Genomic DNA, 22593 nt, shown 5'->3' on the forward strand with positions numbered 1-22593 from the left:
GCATTGCAATGACCGAACCCGCAAACGAGCCGTAAGAATTAAACGTTTATTCACCTCGACCGTCACGTACCGTGCAGGGTACGTCCGTAGCATGGAAAGCTGCTCATCCCGCGGGATCTGCCGGAGATCTCGAAAGGGACATCAAGGCACGAGGTCCCCCAGGATGGGGAATTTCTAAAGGAATTCGTCCTTGTCACGGCCCCGAGAATTTCTCAGAATGTCTCAGGCAGTCAACCCTCGCGCCCATTTATTTTACCATTTCTCCATTTTCGGTCCGTCCAGGGGATCGACTTTGCATCCCTTTTTTTCCTGGTCCCTTTTTCGACTCCGACTAATCGTGCATCTTCGAGTGGTCCCAAGTCTCTTTCCACCCCCTAGAGCGTTCCACCCCCCACGGGATTCTCAGACCCTTAAACTTGATATCCTTAGAGAAAGAAATCCAGTTCCAAAAGTCTAATAGTTCTAAGATTTTCAAGCAATGATAAAAATTCGCATGTCGTTGGTTTAAATGGAGTCTATATGTATTTTCCGACTTTAGGGGGGCTCTGAACTGTCTTTCTCCGGTTTTCTACCCCCATTTTATAATCGCCTTGCTTTCTTTTGGCCACGGGGCTAGAAAGCTCTCGAGGAATCCCAGGAAGGTTCCCCACGGTGCTCGCGGGAATTGTATCTCTGCAGCCTCCGGAAAAATCGGACTCGTGCGGCCAAGGGCTGAGAACGACCGAGTTCCCACGAGGGAATGCACCGAGGAGATGCAACACGTATCTTCGGAGCAAAGGAGATGGATGCACTTACGCTCTTGCCATGGCTGGTGCCGTGATGCGTGTCCAGCTTCATGTTGGCGCAGCGGTTGAGCGTCTTCAACCTCCGATAGAGACTGTCCAGGGCTGCGTCCTCCAAGGAAGGATGGTCCTGCGCGACGCAGGACACGTCTATCGTGAACTGGTAGTCTGGAAGGCAAAAAGGACCAATCTGAGCCACTGGCGATGCGCGTTAACCCAAAGACTCCGCACCGATACGGTTACCCTCCGATCTTAGCCGAGAGGTAAATAAATTCTAATTAAATAAGAAAATAAATTTTCGATCATAACTGATATTTCATAAGTTTCAGGACCTACTTTAGTGCCTCCATATCCACGTGGTAAAATTTGAAATTAATTGCTACACCCAATTCGGGAAATACTTTCCCCTACGATTTGACTTCTCTTTCGTATCGCCTTAAGGTATTAGGAATGAAATTATAATTTCCCGATAATTAGAATTCACTAATGCGCTGTGAAGGGAAAATCTCGGATTCGGCCCATGCGCGCCGCCACCGCCCGGCGGCAGTCGCGGGAACTGCGACTTGTCGCGGACTCGCGACTTTGCTCGCTCGACAAAAGACCGCGACTCCGTCGCGCGTACTGGAGGAACAAAGAAAGCCTCCTCCTCCGAGTCTCCAGGTTCGCGTGCGTTTCCATTCTTCGCGTCTCGCTCGTGCTCTTTGCGGCCTTCACGGCCGACCGGCTCTCTTTTCTTTGGAGTTCTCGGCGAGGCCGAGGCCTCCCCTTTTCTCGGCTTCCCTGCCCTTCGCCTCGTGCGTTCTTAACGACCTACCTCCACCTATCCATACGAGATGGCGCGCGTGCAACACGCATAATGCGTGAGCGAGTACCGAGCCACGGTCTCGGTACCCTCGATTTTCGATCCGATACCTCGTACACTGGGAAAAAAATTAAATTTAACCAAAAGGATATTTTGCAAATTTGAAGAATAGTCGGACTCGAATAAACTCAAATTGGATGCAACGTCTCTTCGAAATGTGCTCAATATAAATATGGGAATAAAAATGCCAAAACCAATATTAAATAACAGAAAATATTGAAAAACCGTGGACATTTTTTCGAATGAAAATATAAAAAATTTAATTTCATCGTCGTAATTATTTATGCAATTGAGGGACCTCAGTCGGGTGCTTGTGTAGAGGTACAGCGAAAATGTAGGGATCCGTGCCGATCCTGAATCGATCCCTGTCGTGTACCTACGCGCCTCTGGAGCACCGAGAGTCACGTAGGGTCAGGGTATGTACTTGGAGTACCGAGGTTCGAAATTCAGGGTCGATCTTCGTGTCCGACAGCGCGAACCGGCGACCCAGATCGCCGTCGGTCCCGGTCAGGATCTGAGATCTGTATCCGATCGGAGGCTGCGATCGCTCGATCGGCCGCGAAGGGGGTCGATCGGGCCGATAATCGTGCAAATATTTACACGATCGCCGCCGGTAATAACCGCGCTGCCGACTGTCGGCCACCTCGGCGGAATCGGCGCAATTTCCGCCTACCGACACGAGCATCCTTATACCGAGGAGCATCCTCCGGATAATCGCCCCCGCGATCTGCATAGTCGAGTAACGTCCGCTCGGGCATTTTCTCAGGATGCACCGGACGCGATGCACCCGGACCGGGGAGTTGGATTTATCATCGGTACCCTACACGGGGGATATTAATTTTTAGAGTACCCAGTCAAGGGGATTCGTCGGTTTCCTCGACTCCAGGAGGCGGAGAGATCCTGGGAGAAATACAGGAATAATTAAAGAGCGCCTCGCGTTACACCTCGGGGATCCTGGAGTAACGCAATTTGTCCCAGCCCACGCATCGCTCGCGGTACTGGGTGGCTACTTTTATAAATAAACCAGATCCTAATCGCCGATCGAAAAAGGCTCGCCGAAGACAAATAATCTGCGAACATAGCACGCGACCCTATCTAAGGCGCGGTACACCGTGTAAGCTGGTACTTAGCCTGGCACATGCGTAGGTGTGCACTTACTTACAGGCGTACTCGCACTTACTCGCGGTTGCGTGCACCGGGAGGAACGCAAATGAGAGCTTTGGGCGACGTGCGAGATGGGGCCGTTAATACGCGACCCGACGCATATGACCGTAGGTGCATCCAGCTACCGCTCCCGGAGTGCATCTCTTAATAAGAAACCCTCGGTAGGAAAAGGTATGAAAATGCAATCCTTCGCCGGGAAATTGGCCCCGGGGGGGATTTAAAAGTCGATATCTTGTTTTCTATAAATTCCTCGAGTGCACTTTGCATTGTGGGCGGGCTGCATTACCGACGCGAGGAGATTGCGTTGCACTCGATGGCTGGCCGCGTGAATTATACGTTTCCACTTTTTTTAATCCCTTTTCATGGGCCTCGCATTTGCTGCAATCATCCGCGCTATTTTTGGGTAGGTCCCGTTGCAACAGCAACGATCTTCCCGTAAATCACGATGCACGGACGCGAGCTGGTACAGTGCATCCATTGTAAAGGATCAATCGGGGCTATCGATATATCGATTATTTTTGCAACATATCCCTTCCATCGACTGTCCTCGAGATCAATTGGGCCAATTAGTCCCCGGGTCTCCAGTGGATGTTCGGCTGCAGTTTGCGCCATTCATGCTCGCGTGCACTCCAATTCCGCATGTCAACAAATGCATCTAAATCGGTGCAATTTTAATATTAATTCTTCTTCATTAAGGAAAAAAAAAAGAAAAATTGCTTCCGATAAATTCGAATTTAAGACCGTTGGTATCGGGTGAACGAATAAGTGTCTCGAATCTGCTGGAAATTCGAGTCTCGATGCACGTGCGATGCACTCGGCGAATTGCATCCGTGGGCCCCGATTCCCATCCCAGAGCAATTTCATTTGTAATACAGATTAAGAGTTTCTTTTTTTCTTTTTTTTATCGAAGGCTGCTTTCGAGTCACGGGATGCAACGTTGATAGATCGTTGCCACGCTGCAGTTGCAGCTGCAGTTGCACTCCAAATCGAAGGCTTCCCTCTTTCGGCATTCTGGGTCGTTATTCCAGAATCGCCGGTCAGACCAGCTGCATCGCCGATCGGCAATGCAGTTGGTTTGTGCAAGACCCGCTGCATCGCCGATCGGCAATGCAGTTGGTTTGTGTAAGACCCGCTGCAACGACCGATGCAGCGTTGAGTCACTCTCGAGAGCTCTCCGACTGTTGATTTTCGGGGAGCATTCGGTGCACTTAATTCCCCGATTTCCGAAATTTATCGGCAGCGCCGCAATAATCGTTGACCCAATTTTTTCTCAGGTTGAACCTGCAAAAATGCACCTACTTCGCCGAGAATGGTAATGACTCTGGAGAACTCGTCGACAGGTTTTCCGGTAATGATATGCAGATTCGCATTAAACCAAAAAAATATATAATTAAACAATGAGATATTAGAGAATAATTTCAGAAATTAGTCTACTACATCCGGCGATTATTCCTGGAAGCTGTTTGCCAAGGGTCGAGGGCCTCGGTAGGAAATTTAAATACCAAATGCACAGGAATAAATGCGATATCGAGGATGACATCGTGTTATCAGTGACGTCGCTAAATTCACCGATTGGGAAATAATTAGCGGACCGATTCGGTTAAGCCGGCGCTGCCGATTAAACGATACGCGGCCAATCACGTCCATCTGGCGAAAGGTGAGCAACTCCGAATAATGACGGCACTTATCATGTAATCATCCGCAATCAAGCGTTTACACGTGACGCTGATTAACGCCGGATTTATACCCCGTGTTTTGATGGATGATTCTTGCGTCGCGACGAGACCTCGCCTTGACACCGGCTCGACTGATTCGAGACCTTTGCCATCGGATCGCGGAAAGATCCGCAACAGACGATAACGACAGGCGCCACTTATCAGTGACGCACCCGTAAGATCGATCGATTTCCCTAAATATCGATCACCCTAACTCTAAAAAAAAAAAGTCGTTTCCTCAACCCTCTCCGAATTTTCCATTTTTCCCAGCTGAAATAAGGTCCAGTCAAGATAAATAAAAAAGAGAAAAGAAATTCCGCCAAGCCGAAGCGAAGACGAAAAAAAATATCGTCAGACCGAACCGTGACGCATAACGTAGGACCCAGCTAGATCCTTGTCGAAAGATGTCATTCGGGAGAAAAAAAGAAAACGAAGAAACACGAAGAGGACGCCGCGAGTGACGTCCAGGCCGCGCGCATGCGTAATGCCCGAAACCAAAGAGTACCAGGAAGAGTTACGTCCACGGAATGACAATGGGGTCCCGTATGACCAAGAACGGATCTCCATATCGTTATTAGCCGTCTTTTGGCAGACTCTTCGTGCGTCACCGCCGACTTACGTAATCTCTTATCACGAGGCGGCATTGACACCTGCGAGCCTGTCCTCGTTGCGTCACGATTACCACGCACTATCGATTCGTGTTCAGGACTACAGGGGGTATGCCGTAAACTTGCATCACGAGGGAATGCGAGTAACTCTATTGACATTAGTTAAAAGGAGCAAAGATTCGGCGATAAACCGAGCTAGAATATGTGGCAGCGATTACGATCCCGCGTTTGCTCGAGATACGACCGGCATAAATTCCCCCGAAAGTGGGGCAGGTGTAAAAGAATGTCAAGGTAGATCTCATCTGGATACCCGAGGCACGAGGCGAAACGGATTTTCTACGGCGCGAGAGATGTAAATATCCTTTTTTGTCCCTTTTTTTCTGGAATTAATCGTGCCTTGATTAGGGATAAGTGGTCGTAGAATGGGAGAAGGGGGACGGGTGATCGTTTTCAGACTCATTCGATGGGACACCGGATCCCTGGCGGGCCTCCTCCGTGACTCTAGCCTCGAAGGACGGTCATACGTCGGCGTCGCCCTTTTTCTTTTTCCTCCGGCGGGAATCTAATTACACCCACGCCGATTACGCCTAGTATCGCTTTACGGAGGGATGACTTCATTCCTACTATTGCGTCTCCGATCTAATTGTCGGGATTTATTCGCGCTTTGGTGCCCACGTGGATGCGCGCGCACACCTCGATGTGCGCCCAGGAAGCGTCTAAATACACGTGCACACCCACGCCGCTGCCTTGGCGGCGCTTATTTAACGCGTCGAGCTGTCGACGACGGCTTATCTCGGGAAAAATTCATCGGAGGCGACTGGCTGGATAAGATTGCGGCTCCAAGCGCGATAATGGACCGAGCTTTCGAATATTTCCGGATCCCAAAGTGCGCACCCGACTCTCCAAGTGCAGTCCGCTGCGACAAGAACATTATTCCCGCGGCGAGTCTCTTTACGTGAATGAGTTCGTTTTAATGAGTTCGTTTTTGTTTTTCTTGATCCTTGGTTTTCAGGACATGGTAGGAGGAGTCCGAGAGGGAAAGGGGAGAGGTTAGGTGCACCATCGTGCAGGACACGTGGAACGACCGGGTCGTGATTCGGCCCTCCTTGATCGGCCATCGAAGCATAATTACCTCTCATATTTCTTCCCCGACACTGGCGGCACATTCGCGTCTCTACTTCCCTTGGGCCTCCACCTTGGGACGATCAGGGTTCACAGACAGCCCCGATCAGCAGTGCCGAGTGTCGCGCCATTGGCACTGCGCATGGCCGAGGACCGAGCGACAGCTGTCGATAAGTACTCTTCTCCCTCCCCGATATATCGATCGATATCAACGGCCGCCTCTAAATTACACCAAGAACATTCACCGGGGTTCGCACTTCACCCTGAGGAGAGTCGCCCGCGACTGCATTAGGCGCTCCCTATAGGCCGAGTCCGACGCGACAAGTACAATTTTACAAACGCCTTGAGTTCTTATCGACAGGCGAGTACACCTTCGATTAATGAATTTATTTATTTTCCTTGCAATCGATAAGGGTATTTCGGGGCATCGGAGTCTAAAAGGTCGGCAGGCCGAAAACTCGAACACTCGGTACTTTGATTACGCAGTACTTGGTACTCTCGTTACTCGGTACTCGGAAGAGGCTCGGAGTCGGAGTCGAGGGTTCCCTCGTCCGGCCGCGATTGGCTCGTCGCTCGAGTAGCGGTCGGTTTTGAACTAGCGGTCGTCGGCACGAGCTCCCTGGAAGAGAGGTCGCGCCGAGAGCGCGGAGGGAAGTGGGGGCGCGCCGGTAAGAGGTGCCGGCACCCGAGAGGGGCCGCCGCATGGTGGTGGGGGAAACGCACCCAGGGAAGGGGCACGCACCGGGACGCGGATGCACGCGGGTGCATACGGTGCACTCTGCGCCAAGGGGCCCAGAACGCGGCACGACGTCGCCGATGCAGCTCGCGGCTCCGCACTTCCCGTCTACGACGCCGCTGCAATTATGCAAATTTTGAGAAAATTCACCGCTACCCTGGAAAAAGATGTACTAATGTAAAAATTCATTTTATTCATTTAATTCATTTTGTTCATTTTGCATTTTTTTTTCAGAAGGCGTTTAAGAGTTTGGAAAAGTATAACGAGGGGAGGATTAGTTTCTTCCTAGAGACGGTGAGGGTATTTTATGCAGCTACGTGCCGAATGCGTATAGTTCGACGTGCAGTTTCTTTCGGGACTGGGTTCTTTTATTCAGGAAGTTTTTCCGAAAATGGTCAAATTGAGTATCGTTTGTCAATCCTGGGAGGGTGGTTGGATTTTCTTGTCGCAAAATCCATTCCCTGCAGACTTCCGGTTGGCACGTGACCGTGACAATGGATGCGTAAGTCACCGGAGGCTTCGCGTTCTCCTTAGGACATAAATCCTTGACATTCCACTTTATTGAGAAATCGCCCAAGTATCAAATCCCTCAATTGACGAAACTCGCAAGGCATTCGCCTCGTGATAAGAAAATAAAAAGAGATGCTGGAATGAATTCCTAAGTTATAAATACCCATTATTATTTTTTCTCGAAGTCACGTATTTGCGAAACTACGTGTGTACGCGATAACTCGAGCAAAGACAGATCCAGGTAAAACGCTCGTTGAGAAGGTCGTTCTGGCGTTTACGTTTTCGCGAGTTACGAGTGTCCAAGATGCTAGAATTATCTTGCACCTAAGTATGGTTCCCCAAAAATACACCTGACCTTTACCCAGATTCGAAAATATCGCCGATCGGGAACGCTCTAATCCGAGACGGTTCAATGAATTTGCAACCACTTGTCTTCCAGAAAAAAAAAAAAAACCACTAGAGCCGACGCACCCAAATGAGTATCTAGTCCTAGGTAATAATTAGCCGATCTGAGAATACTTTTTGCAAGTGAAACAAATTTAGATATTGTAGACACGAAAATAGTGAGAGGTAAATTAAGGTACTCGGGGAACCAAGAGCGATAACGATGCGAGTGAAACACCGAACTATTACTAAAAGTTTAAATTCAACAAGAATATTGAAAAGCATTCGCGGAAATTTTGTTCTGGGACGTTTTTTTACCGCGAGGATAATTTATACATAATTTTGTGATAAAAGAACTTTTAGCATTATCAGGGCAGAGCAGGAAATAAAATGGACAAAAGTGGACGCGCCGGATTGCATATACTTAACCCGTCTGAATGGGCCGAAATCCCAATCCGCGAATCCATTTGGCGATGTTATTTGCGGCCAGTTACGGGGAAGACGCCGCGGCGGAGGACATATTCGCGGAATTGCATCTTAGCCGAAACGCATTAGAGGCACGTCCACGCGTGTCAGGTTGTAAGACGTTCTCCATTTCCCTTCGGACGGTAATTTCCACGACCCATTGGGAAGCGAGAAGACGGAGGTATTCACATGCACTTTCCGTACATCGGGACCAATTTCAATTTGCCCAGAAGCACGCGATACGACGCCATGGACCAGCATAAGGATCTCGGTCGACCTCCATCAGAAGCGTCAGACACCATTCCGGTTCCAGGTTCCCCAATTCCAGATCCCCAACACATCAAATCACCCAAGACCAAATGAACGGGTGAGAGCATCAGCCGTCAATCCCAGAAAAATTGCAGATCCCAAAAACCGTAGTTCTCCAAAAGGATCTCAGGAATTAGGACATGAGAAGTGGGGCCAATTCCACGTCCAACTTAAAGTCCAGCAATTGGTCCGATCACCGATAGGTGGTTCCATCCAACGCACCATTTTCTGCATATATAATTACTGGAAAATCGGTCACATAACGCACTTTCGCGGAATCTCAGGCCAAACACATTAGAGTCCTCCAGACGCTTCTCCGACGTCGATTCTTCGTCCTCTTGGAGAACGCGGCGTCGGTGCACATTTCTGCCCGGTGGGGCACAACTGCACGGGTCCTGCGCTTTGTGCGCATTGGGTCTGGCTGCAGTTTACCCAGGTGCAGGCGTTACAGCACCGAGCTGGTACCAAGCTCTTGGCGGGTCCCCAACAGATGTGTCAAAGACCTTTTTGGTCGGGTTTCGCGGGAGACACGGCGACTCCTGGGGCTCTTGGAACTGGTCCAGTACCGGGAAAGCCGATTCCTCCGGCGAATCGGGGAGCGAGAGGTGCCCGCCATTATTCACGATCGGAAGGTTTACGGTTTATGGAGGAGCTCATCGCGTTTGCGGCCGTCCGAGCTGTAAATGCAGATAAAGCCACCTGCAAACGCGGCTACCGCGGTCTCGTAGTTAATGGAACAGTCATTAAACCTATGCAGCTGCTCGACGCGCTGGCCCCTCCAACGAGGGCGCACATGTATTAAGATGTCATTATCTCCGTCTATGGAAATCGAGATTTCTTTCAGTCTCGCGCTTAATTACCGGCGCAATTAAGACTGCTCGCGGTAATTGCGCGTAAGGGACATTCGGATACCCCAGATCGAAAGACTCGCCATCGGCGGATCTGCTATCGCTCTTTGCGACTACCAGAAGAGGGTCAGCCCCTGGAAATGTTTCCGAGCACTTAAGGTTCTTTCTCTTATTTTTATTTTTTTAAATTTTTTTTCTATATTTCTTTTCTTTTCTCCTGGAGGTAAGTAAGACGTACAGCCGTATCAGTGTCCATGCACCGATGGAAGCTGCTCGGATTTCTGATGGATGTATACCGGGAACCAGGGGTCCGTAATTCGCGTTCCAGCCATGGTTAAATCCGTGCACGCGGCAGATCCTGGGATTTCACCGACGAAACCGTAATCGAGCCATAAATTGTGTCTCCTTTGATCAAGAGTCACCGCGGAGCCGTTCTCATGCACTCCCGTACAAGCTCTCGGACTTTGGAGGCAGCAGTCATTTGTCGGGGTACTTCGGGAAGACGGACACGTTGGAATAACTACGCCTCTACCCTCGGAGGAATTAAGTGCTGGTTGGTTACATAGGACACTTCCGTAATGCCTGAGTCTGGCCTGCAAGGCCCGACTTGAGCACGCCTGAAAGGCAAATGTTTACCCGCTTTACGAGGCGAAAAAATGCCAACAACCGAACCTGACCCTCCCCGCAGCTGCGAGTAGCCAAAAAACCGACCCACAATTTTTTTCAATATTTTTCAGGGTACGTACTAAGTATGCAAATACGAATCCTGGTCACGGCTGTAGCCGAACGAATACGCACGGAATGAAAAGGATAATTTTTATTAACTTGCGTTACGGTAAATAGGAGAGCGCGAATCTGAAATTGCAGTCCCTGCAATGACGGCTGCGTGGCTGAAAATGACACGGCGTTTACGTTACTCCAGATAAACGTCTCACTTATGGGAAGCATGAATACTGCATCGCCGTTAGAGGCCAACGGTATATAATTGATATATCTACGAGAGATTTCAGACGTGACCGCCATTTTGGTACCCACTCTCTCCATGCCGCAGAGATAGGAAACGGAGAACGCTCGTGAAGAAAAAAATAAAAAAAAATAAGAAATGCAGTCATTTACTAGACGTCCACAGGTAGCTGTCAATTTACCGGTGAGATGCGGAATTGACGTGCACCATCCATAATTAAACGTTAATTAAATCGATACACTCGGGGTGCAATTTTCTATTCCGGGTTAACTAACGATCCGCGTTCCCCAGGTGGGAATTCCCTCCGATTTCCGGCCTCTCCAGCGGATATCATAATTCGAGAGCGCGTTATCTGCAGAAATGTAGAAGCCCGAAGCAAACTTGCAAAAAGCGGTCCATGCGGCGGATGCAGCTGCATCGTAGTCGGTGCAGAGCTGAAAGCTTAGATTCTCCCGGGCATGCGTGACGTGTCTCCGGCTGGGAGAGGATTTTCTCATTCGATGACTGGAACGATTTTTTACCCGGCAGTTTAGAAAGTGTTCGGGGCATTTCTTTCAGGGCTCATTAGCGTGGAGAGAGCTAGGAATCGGCCGAATAAAAATAGCCCCGAGATCGAGGCGGTTCTCTGTCGACATCGCGATTCGTGCTCTCTCGGGCATTTAGACGGCGTTACTTCAATGTCAATTACCCCCCCCCCCCCCCTCTCGGGTGGCGATTCGATGACTTTCGATTATTTTCACGACGATCTCCAGACTCACTCGGCTGGCGTTCGACTTACGTCAATCTTCCTCCGCCAAGGTACATTATACCCGGGTTACATGTACATCCTCGTAACAGTGACGAGCACAATGTTCCGCCGCTCATCTTTTTTCCCTTGCGGACATTTACAAAGGAGAAGTTCGCACGTATCGACGACCCGAGGTTAAGTAACCCTGAATCGTCTCCTTTCATATATTTCTCATTTTTTTCAAACCGTGGGATCGCTTCACGAGAGCCAAGTCGCTCCTCTTCGTCATCTCTTTCGGACGCAAGGAGTGATATCAAGAGTGGAGATTTTTCCATTTCTTCGTCCACGTTAATGATTACAAAGTTCCCTCGAATGGGCGACTCCATATCCCGAGTGCACTCGAGAAATTCTAATGACCATTTATGCACTTCCCTCCCCTCCCCGTGGCGATCGTAACCATTAATCGATGTTAAGCGTGAACGCTAAGGAGAAAGTTTCTGGAGATGTAATCGAGACATCCTCGAACGATCATCCCGGAAATGAGAGGTTCCCGTTTGCAGTTCGCGTCTGAATGTTTCGCCGTTTCAGGAAAAAGGTGCCAAGAAATATATCTCCCTTCCGTGTGTTTTTCGAGATTTTTCTTTTTTTTTTTCTTTTTTTTTCGACCACCGGGACACGTTTTACCCGGGCTTCTTTAAAACGAAAATCGACCCGGAGGAGAAAGTCTCTCTTGCACCATGATTCTACTTTTCAGGGGAATTAAGCGAATCCGACTTTTTAGATTTACGAGTGGGTCAGGTTATGTTTATCATAATTATATGCGACGATGAAGGCTCGATGGATGTTTTGGGTCGCTTGTCTGTTCCTTTTTTTCCCTTGTAAAGTATTAATTTTACGGCGTCCCATCGCATCGCAGATAACGCGGCTCTCCCCTCGCATTAATTCACCGTGTAAAGTAATTCGTTATGCCGGATGTCGACGCAAAAGTGGGCCCTCCTGTGCCCTCCCTCGGGACGCACGTCCCGGCCTTCTTAGTATATTTAAACTTTCTGCTTTTTGACTCTTTTGCCGGGCCGCCCAATGTCACCGCCGGAAATAAACCGTGCAGTTTGTACATTTACTGCGCTCGAGAGAGGCGACCCTTTTCCACGGGGCCCTCTTGATCCTAGCACTTGCAAAATGGGGAAAAATTGTAAAGAAAAAAAAGACAGTTTTTAACACCACCTCCAACCTTACGGGGAGCCTCGTAAGAAAGCGGCCAGCGTTTAATTAAAAATAAAAGATATAATACTTCATAAACATCCGGCGGCCGTAAAGAGACTTGGAAATGGCGATTCAATGCCCCGATTTTTACATAACCGCAGGCACGCAATTTACATAAAGACCGAGTACAGCCGTATCTTTACAAAGGCTAACTACTGAACCGACTCGATCGTTAATTACTCCCGTGAAACCTGTACCTCGTAAAAGTGCTCCGAGGTCTCACGCGGTACAATAGTTGAAAGTTAACACGGCCCACTTCGGGACTGTCAGTGTCACGTGTCATGCTTTCATGACGTTGGCGAGAAACTCACGGAGAACAAAAGTCGGATGCTTGCGTCGGTGCAATTAGCGGGATGTAGATCCGGGTCTCGGATTTTGGTAACCGGTCTACACGGAGAGGAGGGTAGATTTTGCCACGAAGATTCGATTTGGCAGAGAAGGAGCGCAAGTGGTGTTTAAACTGGGTAATAAATTTTCGGAGATGGAGTTTCGAACCCGTTCGGGACTTTTCATCCCTCTGGCTGTAAAACGCGTTTCTTGGGACGAGGTTTACGAAGCGACTCGGTTCGTTACGAAGCTATTTTGTTCCGGTTAGATTCCAGTTATTAAATTACTCTCCTCTCCGCGTCTCGCGATAGAATGCGAGCTTAAACAAGCTCTATCACTGCATGACCCACTTCATACATCTCTTCGAGAAAGTCGCGATACACGCGAGGACAGCCGAAGAGTGCCTCGTCCTCGAGTTCGAAGTGCCAGACTACACTTCTGCAAGTCGCACTTCCAGTCCAGCTAGAAGTGCAGGACCTATTAGAGCAGATTTAGTGCGAGGATATCGCAATATCGGCGATAGGAAGAACAAACGGCGCTCGTTTCCTGTCAACAAGACGTCCAATGACGCACGTGGTGCTTGACGCGTCCCTAACCGGAGGCAAATCGTCACAGTGTAATCCTCATTGCGATTAGTCATCGATCCGGCATTACCGATCCCGGACGTAAATTAGAAAAACAAATGATAAATTGAAATAAAATTAAATTCACATTCAGAACAAATTCACCAGTAGTTTAACTTGATAATTCATCCCTGAGAGATGACAACATAAGGAACCCTCTTTGGGGTAGGTCTTCGTTGTAAGGTAGAAGAAAGTATAAGACAAAATGAAGTCCAATTGAATTCACCTTTTACAGTAATTATGCCGTAAGATTACCTGCTAATCCACCCCTGTGCAAAGGTAGCCTCTTTGAGGGAGGTCCTCGCCCTCGGATCCCCCAAAAAGCGGAGATCGCCGATTCCGGAGACGCGGAGTCTCCGCGCGCGTACTCGGAAATCCGCGTGCATAAATTATCCCGGCGAGGATGTCGCTCTCGCGAGGATTGCGCTAAGTGCCAGTAAAATATCTGCCGGTGGTATAAATTTTCAGCCAGCCCCCACCGGGCAAATTTACATTTCGTTGCCCGCCGTTCCGCGAGCAGCCGATTTATTTCGGAGATTACTTTGTCGCGAGGCAATGATGTCGCCGCCTCTCGGAAATCGTTCAGTTTCTTCTAGTCCATCACCTAGCCGATAATAGACCGCTTCGCTCCCCACGCATTGATTTTTGAAAATAATTAAATTAAAATGAAATACAAAATTAACAGATTGCACAAAAATGTTGGATCACAATTTTCGATTTTTACATCGAATCGGAATATCGATTGCTGGAATTTATTGATGCCGTGGGATGTAAGTGAGATGGAAACACCGCAAAGAGGGTTCTGTACAACATTCACTCTGTGTACTACAGAAGCTTATTGATTTCGCCGCAATTACCGTGCCGAGCCCTAAGAACCACTATTAGTGATTTTTTTAAATAACTCAGTAAAAATCAGAAACATGATTCGATGGTGCTACGCAGAATTCGTTTTATTTCCAGCAACACTCTCGACCTATCTCGCTCCCTGGCATGATTGGTGCGCCGGTATTAATATGCGGCGATTTTTTTTTTTTCTTTGGAAATGTTACGAGTATAATTTCGCAAATGTAGGTTACACATGACGCTTATACATTTCGTTGCGTCAAAAAGTCCAAAGACCGCACCGTAACGATCAGAGATCAAACCGCTTCCTGTCGGTCCATCTATCTGGGATTCTTTTAATTCTGGGACCGGAAGTGAAACAGGAAGCCTTTTGTATATGTCCACCGCATCGATGCGTCACAAAATACCGAGCCATAGATATAATATGCGCCAACGGGAAGATGACTAACACATATTTTTCTACAATTGAATTCACGAGCATGCTGGGCGAATTTGTCGAAACTGTAACAGAGATTTCTGAAATAAGAGTGTTTATAAGGATGCCAAATAATTATAGTTATCTGTCTTGATTAGAAATCAAGGCCTGGCGTATTTTCAGTCGGGACCTTTGACTGTTTCCAAAGAAAATCTATTTTTCCTAAACGTTGGCCTAGAAAGTTACCTCTTGCCGTTTTGGAACATCCGAGGATTCCGCGAACCCTAGGAAAAATTGAAAAGGCCGGTTCTCACGAATGACGTCAAAAGTACAGGGCGAATGGATTTTCGTTCCACGGAAACGATCAGCAGTAGCCTTCACCCAAATCGATTATACACCGGTTGGGTAAGAATACCGACTAACTATCCAAAGCAGAGGCGATTCGTTTTGTTTCGACAGCTTGAATAATCACAGCTGGTCACGTCGAAGGAACGCTCGTGATTCCGAGCATTTAATTATCCTCGTTCCAGATTCTGGACGAGGAACTCCAGCTGATCGTTACGAAGAGCCGCCGATGGTGCTTAAGGTAGCATTGTAGAGGCAATCGCAAGAAGAGATTATGCAAACGAAAAGATCCTAGCACAAATAGGTCGAAAAGTGTGGTGGAATAATTATCGTTCGCTCCCTAGACGATTTAAGTGCAAAACCCTCCATAAGCTCCATCAGCAATAATTAAGCACCGCAACAACGCCACGATTTGAACAAACGACTCGACGAAAACCCATCTAGAACTCACTCTAAGCGTTAATAGGCCGGCATGACAATAACAGATGTATATTTTACACATCGGAGAACACCAAAGCCGGCCAAAGGAGAAACGAGCTTGAACCGCTCGCGATCATTTGTCAAACGCGGACTACAATGCAGTTCCTAGCCGATGCACTATTTCGAGCAGGATTTTGTTGGGCTGCATGTCGCGCCGTATCATTTCAGCTAACAAATGCCTGGGTTAATCTACCACATCTAGATACGCGGATTCAACTTTAATAAATGGAAGGGAATTGCAGGAACCCGTAATCGTTGGCCTCTACCATGATGTGTTCTAGGAAACTCCTCCACGTTTTTTCTTCGTGAATTAATTACCAAGAGTGGTATATCAGTGTCACATCCTTGGGGTTTTCAGTGTAGGGACCAAGAAATTGCAAATTGCACCGTTTAATGTGCTGGGGTTTGGGGTCTCTAGTTGGGCTTTGGCAGGATTCCCATAATCGAGTGAGGGATTCGTGCATTGGCCGGGGCAGCACGTGTCCGAGGACTCGTGATCCGTGGATTCTGAGTTGGGCGTGACTGCCACGTAGAGTAATTTTATCACCGATGGAAATAATTTTGGCTGGTCCACGTTTCTGGCTGACAAGTCGCCACGCACCCACGCTAAATTTGTACCGAGGGAGACGAAACAGCTGTACTAGGATCAACGTAACGTGCACCTATGGGCGGCATTTTCCTGGAGAACCAAGAGACCATTGTTCACCAAAATTCTGAGAGACTAACTCGGGAGAATTCCCAGCAGCTTTGCCGAGGGAATTTCGTCCGTCCAAGAGCCCAATTTAGCCCCATATCCTCCAGGAAACTGCATCCTCGGGGCCTGTATATCCTCGTAAAAAATTCCCACATTCCTACGCTTTGACTTCCGACGTATTTGCAATCGGGCAATCGCCTTAAGTAAGGATGAAGTGTACAGGAAGAAAAAAAAAAAAAAGGAAAAAGTACTCGTTAGGAGGGTTTCGGCTTACTTCAGGGTGACTTATTGGGCTCGTTACGTACTTACGCGCGAACGCTCAAGATTAAAATCGGCGCAATAACCTCCCGCCAAATTGTACCGAGCATCCCGCGAGAAACAATCCAATTACCATTTTTTACCCGCGAAAATCACAATCTCCAGGTCGGACCGGTTTTTGGGGCCGCGGTTTCGAAAGCCCTCGAGCTGATCGCCGTGGAGGACGCCGATCTCGCGAAACGCGCCGATGAGATGTGTTGAGGTTGATGAGCTCCATCGATGAGCGTGGAGAACAAAGAAAAGATCCTCCCTTAGGAGCCAAAACCTCTGACCATAATTATTACGCCTTCATAAAAATTCTCTTCGCGAAATCTATAAATTTAACCCCTACTGTTCCAGTCATATCTCTTTTTTCCCGTTTCCCACCGTAATTAATTTTTTTTCCATGTATTAATTGGGTCGCAAAGTAACACAAAAGGGAGCCAGCCTCGATGCAGATTAACGAGAGTGCATGTCGCCTCGGATGTGTTAATACTTCTCGTAATAAGGCCCTGGTCTTGACGTACTTAGCCGGTGTCCATTGTACTGTCGTACATTGTTGTCACGAATGGTACGTGCGTGTGCAGTTGCAGTGTCATTAGTGCATCGTTATATTGCCCGATATATGCTAGCCGGTTATGTAATTGCACGTGACGCTTACGAGGTCTTGCCAATGGACTCGCTATTCCTGTCGATTCGATGCAATTGTTGATTGCCATTCATTATAGGTCGCGGTCTATTCAAGATAGGCCGAGCCATTTCTGAATGAACGGCGATAGAAAACCACGTTGACACGTATATCGAGCAGTACTTATTGTCAAAGCCGCACTACTTGCGCCATTCGTCATCCGACAAGAAGTCAGGGCAAGACGCCGCCTCGACAATGAAGTAATAATACCACTTGTCGCAAAAACCCGAGGAATTCATCGTGGGATATTTTACGGGGTGTAAGGAAGTTCCCCTTGATCGGGAATTACGTGCAGCGGCGTTAGGATCCACCTTTAACCTCCGAAGCAAGGAGCTCAATTAGCCCCACAATTGCCGGAGTCTAAGTCATGGAAGAGGTTAAACATCATCAAGTCAGTGGTTGGACGGGTTACCGAGACGAAGGCCCTTGAAACTAATTGCATCCACGTTATTAATTAATTATCGATCCGAAATTCTGCGCGGATGGTCCTAATCTATACCATAGAATCGTCCTATATCCCTCCCCGGAATAAAATCGACCATTATTCAGGAAGGAATTAGTTGAAAGAATAAAAATAGAAGAGAAGGTATACCTTAGGTCGATGGTTAAAAAGGAAAGACCGAAAACCAAGGCCAAGGAGGTGACTTCAGGGACGACTCGCAGTCTCGTTAATCCTCCCTTGACAACCTCCCTACTAGTCGCAGGATCAGCGATAAATCCTGGAGAACGGTGCGTGGGTCGTGCAATTTGCCGATCCGCCGAATTTATGCGGATCAGGGATCGCAGGCCGCGAAGATCCGCGATCCTCGATCGGATCTCTCGAAAACGGCCCTCTCGGGAGGCGAAAATGGCTCCTCGAGGAGGGAAGGACGAGGCTCTCAGAGGCGGAGACCGGCGCACCCAAGTGTCGAAGGTTACAGAACGTCAGTTAAAAGATCTCCGGAACACCGGGACCTTTGTCCCGAGGGCGGCGACGACGGCCACCTCGAAATCCCCTCGAAATCCTGGAGCCCTCTTCCGACCTCGAAACGAAGACGGTGAACATCCTGGGTGGTCGTCCTTCTTCCGATTTTCGGCGCTCCTCGCGAGAGCGACCTCGATTGAGATTGACCGAATAAAAAAATCCCCCCTCTATTTATGGAACGCCGATGTATTAATTAACAGCGCGATGGAAAGCGCCGATTATTTGTTGTGCTTTATTCTCGGGACCTCGTGAAAGGAGCGACTTGATAACAGTCGAGAGTCTCAGGCATTGCTCAAACGCTGCTTTCATTGCCAGGAAACTTGAGAAATGTTCCCCGAGTCCGGAGTAAAACGTACACGAGCGATAATCGGTCGGTTGTCTTGAATATTAATGACAGATACATATTTCATGGGAGGGGCTTGGCACAGAGGCTGGGGCTACTTCTTCAGGGTCGGAGGTTATCGAGCCTCCGGGCGGACGGACGGACACGCGAACGGAATTGGGCGAAAGTGTTACATGCACGTATTATTTTCGAATCCGATGCATTTCTGCTAACTGCATTTATTAAGTTGGGTAGGAAAATTCATTTTCAAGCGATATTTTCAATTTCATTTTCAGAGATATCGGCGTAGAATGTCGTAGTTCCTTATCAAGGGGTCTTCGAGATAGGATGGAACTGGGTGATAGTCGAGATAGAGTTCCTGGGCACTTTCGGAATTTGTCGCACGTCCACCTCGGATTACGTGGAGGAAATCACGTAGAGGACTCGAAGAGCCGAGGAGGAGAGGCAAAGATTACTTTCGATTTCCGTGGAAGAATCCCAAACGCGTGTCGAGTTTGAAAAAAGTCCCTTTCCGAAGTCTCGAGTTTAGTGCCCGAAAATTCTCTGGATGCACCTTCGCAGGACCCGATGCACTTCTGGGCTGCACAATTCCGGGCACGAAATTGCGATCGGGGCTCGAGTTTCGGCATATGTACATACATTACCATCGAATTGAGGAGTTACGGGAGGAGATCGATCACGGAGGAAGATCACAAAAGAATCTGCTTACGGCATTTGAAATTCAAAGTCCGGGGCCCTCGAAAGAGGCTCGTTTCATATGGACTACATGTTAAAGGAACATATATGTATATATTTCTGCATTGCTGATAATTTGAAATTCGAGCTCCCCGCTGTTTTTTTCCGACACTTCGGGTTGACTTATGCGAGAAGTCGTCTGGCTCGATCAAAATACGATGAAAATATACAAAACGCGGTGGCAAGGTTCAGACTTTACGTAACCCCCTGACTTTTCTTCGTTTTTTTGAATAATAGGAATCGTCTCGCAGTGAGTTTGAAAATAAACGAGACGACGTTACGTCGTAGCGAAAAATGTCCTCGGGGTGAATTCTCGGGAATTTTCCTCCGAGGTCTCGGAAGAGATATCATATTTTGAGAGCTGAGAATATTTCGACGCGCGTTTAGAAGAAGTCGAAGCATATAGGGCGCCCCTGAGAATCGGAGAGCACCGCAGATGAAACTAGATCATCCCGAAGTGGGGCAATTCTTTCTGAAGAAATGACAAGGATGACAAGAAGACGCAGTGGGAATTTCACTTGGATACATCCACTCACGTATCAGAAATCCGATACGTGATTGGTTTTATTCATGAGAGGTGATTTTTACCACGTCGCGTTTCTTGTCGCCCATCTCGAATGACCCTCAATTACGGTGGCGGTCTCCTTCCAAATCGATTTATATCGGCCAATTTGAAGAAAATCGCGGGTTTCGACTTACCTTCGTACATCTGCGCGTACTGCGGAAAACCGGCAGCCCTCAGCCATTCGCACGCTTCCTGGGCTTCGATTTCTGCAATCAAACAATAAAACGAAGCGAAGGTTAATTTCCCACGAAGGTAGCCAAGCGAGACATTGATAAATTCATAAATATTAAAACCTGTCACGAGGTCTGACAAACATTCAGAGGAGCTCTGATTGTCCCTGCAAAACGGTTCGAATAGTTTCCCTTTCGATCGGGACAGGCACATAAAGTGCGCGATCAGCTGGCACGATTGATCGAGTCTCGGTATCGATACGGTATCGATCACGCGTCGCAATGGCCCGACAGAAAATCAATCTTCATTAGGGAAGCAGAAACGGAGACATTAGTTCGGCGTTTGTTGGCTTGCCAGCAGGGTCGGCCATTTTTCCTGCACTTATTCTTTTCTCTTGCTCCTTTCCTTCCCAGAGAGCGAACATGCTCGCTCGGCTCGAGGACGATTATGGTTGCGATGTAGCGCCACGTGTACGTCGTCTTCGAGACCGACTTCATATGTCCGGAGAATCGAGAGACGATCCTGCAGACTCGTAGAATATTCAAGATTCGCCATCTGCGAAACACGTACCGAGAGGGGATTTTATTCCCTTGGATTTTCCCGTCCATACGTCCCTTTAAATTATACTCCCTAGAAGATATAAAAAATTCATTGACAAAATTTCGACAGATCTATTGGCGACCGTAGGAATTCAGAAAAAAAATTAAAAAGCTCGGTTGAACGACGTTAAAAATTACTTCATCCTTAAATACCGTTTAGGGGAATAAAATCGAGGATGGAAATCAACTCTTTCCGTGTTTCAATTAAACTCTGCAAATATTCTGCAGCTTTCCGGGCCCTCGTTCAACATGGCGTTACCCCTCGATAGGGCCCCCTCGTTCCATTACTGTCCAGTACAGTACACGAGTACGTAAGACCATGTACACGATAGCCTAGAAAAAAACGAGTGCAACGTTGCACCGTGGAATGCGCTGCATTACCAATGAGCGATCGCCAACATGGAGGGCGCAAGATTAAAAGCGCAATGAGCGATCGCCCAAGCAATGCGTACATTTTTTTTTAAACACAAGTAAAGTTTACTCGACGCCTCTCGACGCCATTTTGTGAAAAATCACATCATTAAATTAATTAACAAGAATTCGCGCGAACCTAAATCCGGCAGCGTGGGCGAGGTCAGGAACGCTAAGCACTTTCCTCGAGAAAAAGGTAAAAAAAAAAAAGTAAAATACGAGAAAAGTCCTTCCCAAGGCGTCAAAAACTCCCCTCCGGTATTGCCCCATATAACACGAGGGCTTGTCGTAAACTCGGCGATAGGAGACCGAACGATTTATGGGGGTCGTCCAAGTCGACGGGGCCAGGATAACGAAGTCCAACAAGAGAAAAACTAGCACGGAAAATAGTGTATGGTAGACAGGTCATGGCTCGGAGCATAGTGATTTATCCCTGGCAAGTAAGCGAGCATACGAGGGCTCGAATTCGAGCGCCATGTTGGTCCCATGCCGACCCCTTGCATCGGAGTTCCCGTCCAGAGGGTGCATTCCGGTTCCCCGTGCATTTTCCTCGGAACGTCTTGAAACCGAATCCCATGAGGCAATAAAAAAAGGTGCATTAAATTCCAAGTGCCTCGCACGTAGGTGCCCGGCATGAGCTACGAGCCCACCCATGATCCATGGGGTACCATGGGCAGAAAAATGGCCCACGGTCCCTGGGACCGCATACATTAGAATCCCAAGCAGTTCCACGTAATTGTTACGTGCTCGCATTCATTCCTCGAGGTGGTTCCGACCTGCGACAATGCGACACTTCTCGATCCCCCCCGCCGTGATTAGGACTAATTGCGGGCCGCACATAAATCGAAATTAATGCCTATGGGATTTCTGGCCGGAGGTGTCATTTATGACACCTTCGCTCGAAGGCGCGACGCAGCTCGCGAGGTAACGCCTGATGCTCGTTACGACTTCCGCGTGGTAATGAGGAAACGGCCGTACATGCGTTACGACCGGTTTACCGCAGTCTTATGGTTGGCAAAGTGAGTGATTAATATATTGTTTTAAGGACTAGCTCGGGACGACGCGGGGTTATAATATCTCGGACTTTTATCCCTCGGATCGTGTGGAATTTATTTTGCTGTACAAAGGAGGAAGTGAGTCCCCATCGATTATCAGGGATCGCGTAATCGAGGGTCACTTTCTTGAGCATTCGATATATTACCCGAAGTTTGACCCCCTGGAAGCGATGAAAAAAAGTAACGAGACCTCCAGCGCAAAGGGGAAGTCCTTCCCATCACCGCTGGAGGACTCGAAGGACTCCGAGAAGGACGCCTCGCGTAAACCAATCTCGGGGACATGAAAGTTCATCCGAGATGCACCTGGGGGGTCGGGGGGCGGAGGTAAAAGAATCCGTTAAAGGAGATCCGGAGCGATTCCATCAGACTTCTGTCAGGCGAAGGGGAAGAGGACGAAAGTCCTCCTTACGAGCTGAAAGGAGCGAACTCGACGATGAGTTCTAGCCCACGAAATCAACTCATTTAAATAAGTCCCTTCTTGGGATCTCTTTCTCGCTCTCGAAATTGACTTTGGCCGACGTACGCGGGTCTCGCCTCGGCTTTTCTATTTGACTAACATGAGTCGCGGTAATCCAGACC

At 48.3% G+C, this 22593-nt stretch overlaps 1 protein-coding gene across 2 annotated transcripts in view; it reads right to left on the minus strand.

The window, feature by feature from the left end:
- Positions 1-22593, minus strand: part of LOC105699775 (rho GTPase-activating protein 7) — a 170989-nt gene that overhangs the window by 14050 nt on the left and 134346 nt on the right. For both annotated transcript variants that reach the window (XM_012425065.1, XM_012425064.1), the window contains exons 9-10: positions 19913-19984; positions 796-950 (exon numbers count right to left, since the gene is read on the minus strand). In XM_012425065.1, the coding sequence (XP_012280488.1) occupies positions 796-950; positions 19913-19984 (227 nt within the window). The remainder of the gene's footprint in view (positions 1-795; positions 951-19912; positions 19985-22593) is intronic.

This window comes from Orussus abietinus, unplaced genomic scaffold, assembly GCF_000612105.2.
Source record: "Orussus abietinus isolate OABI.00-Male unplaced genomic scaffold, Oabi_2.0 scaffold10, whole genome shotgun sequence".
Classification (NCBI taxonomy): Eukaryota; Metazoa; Arthropoda; class Insecta; order Hymenoptera; family Orussidae; genus Orussus; species Orussus abietinus.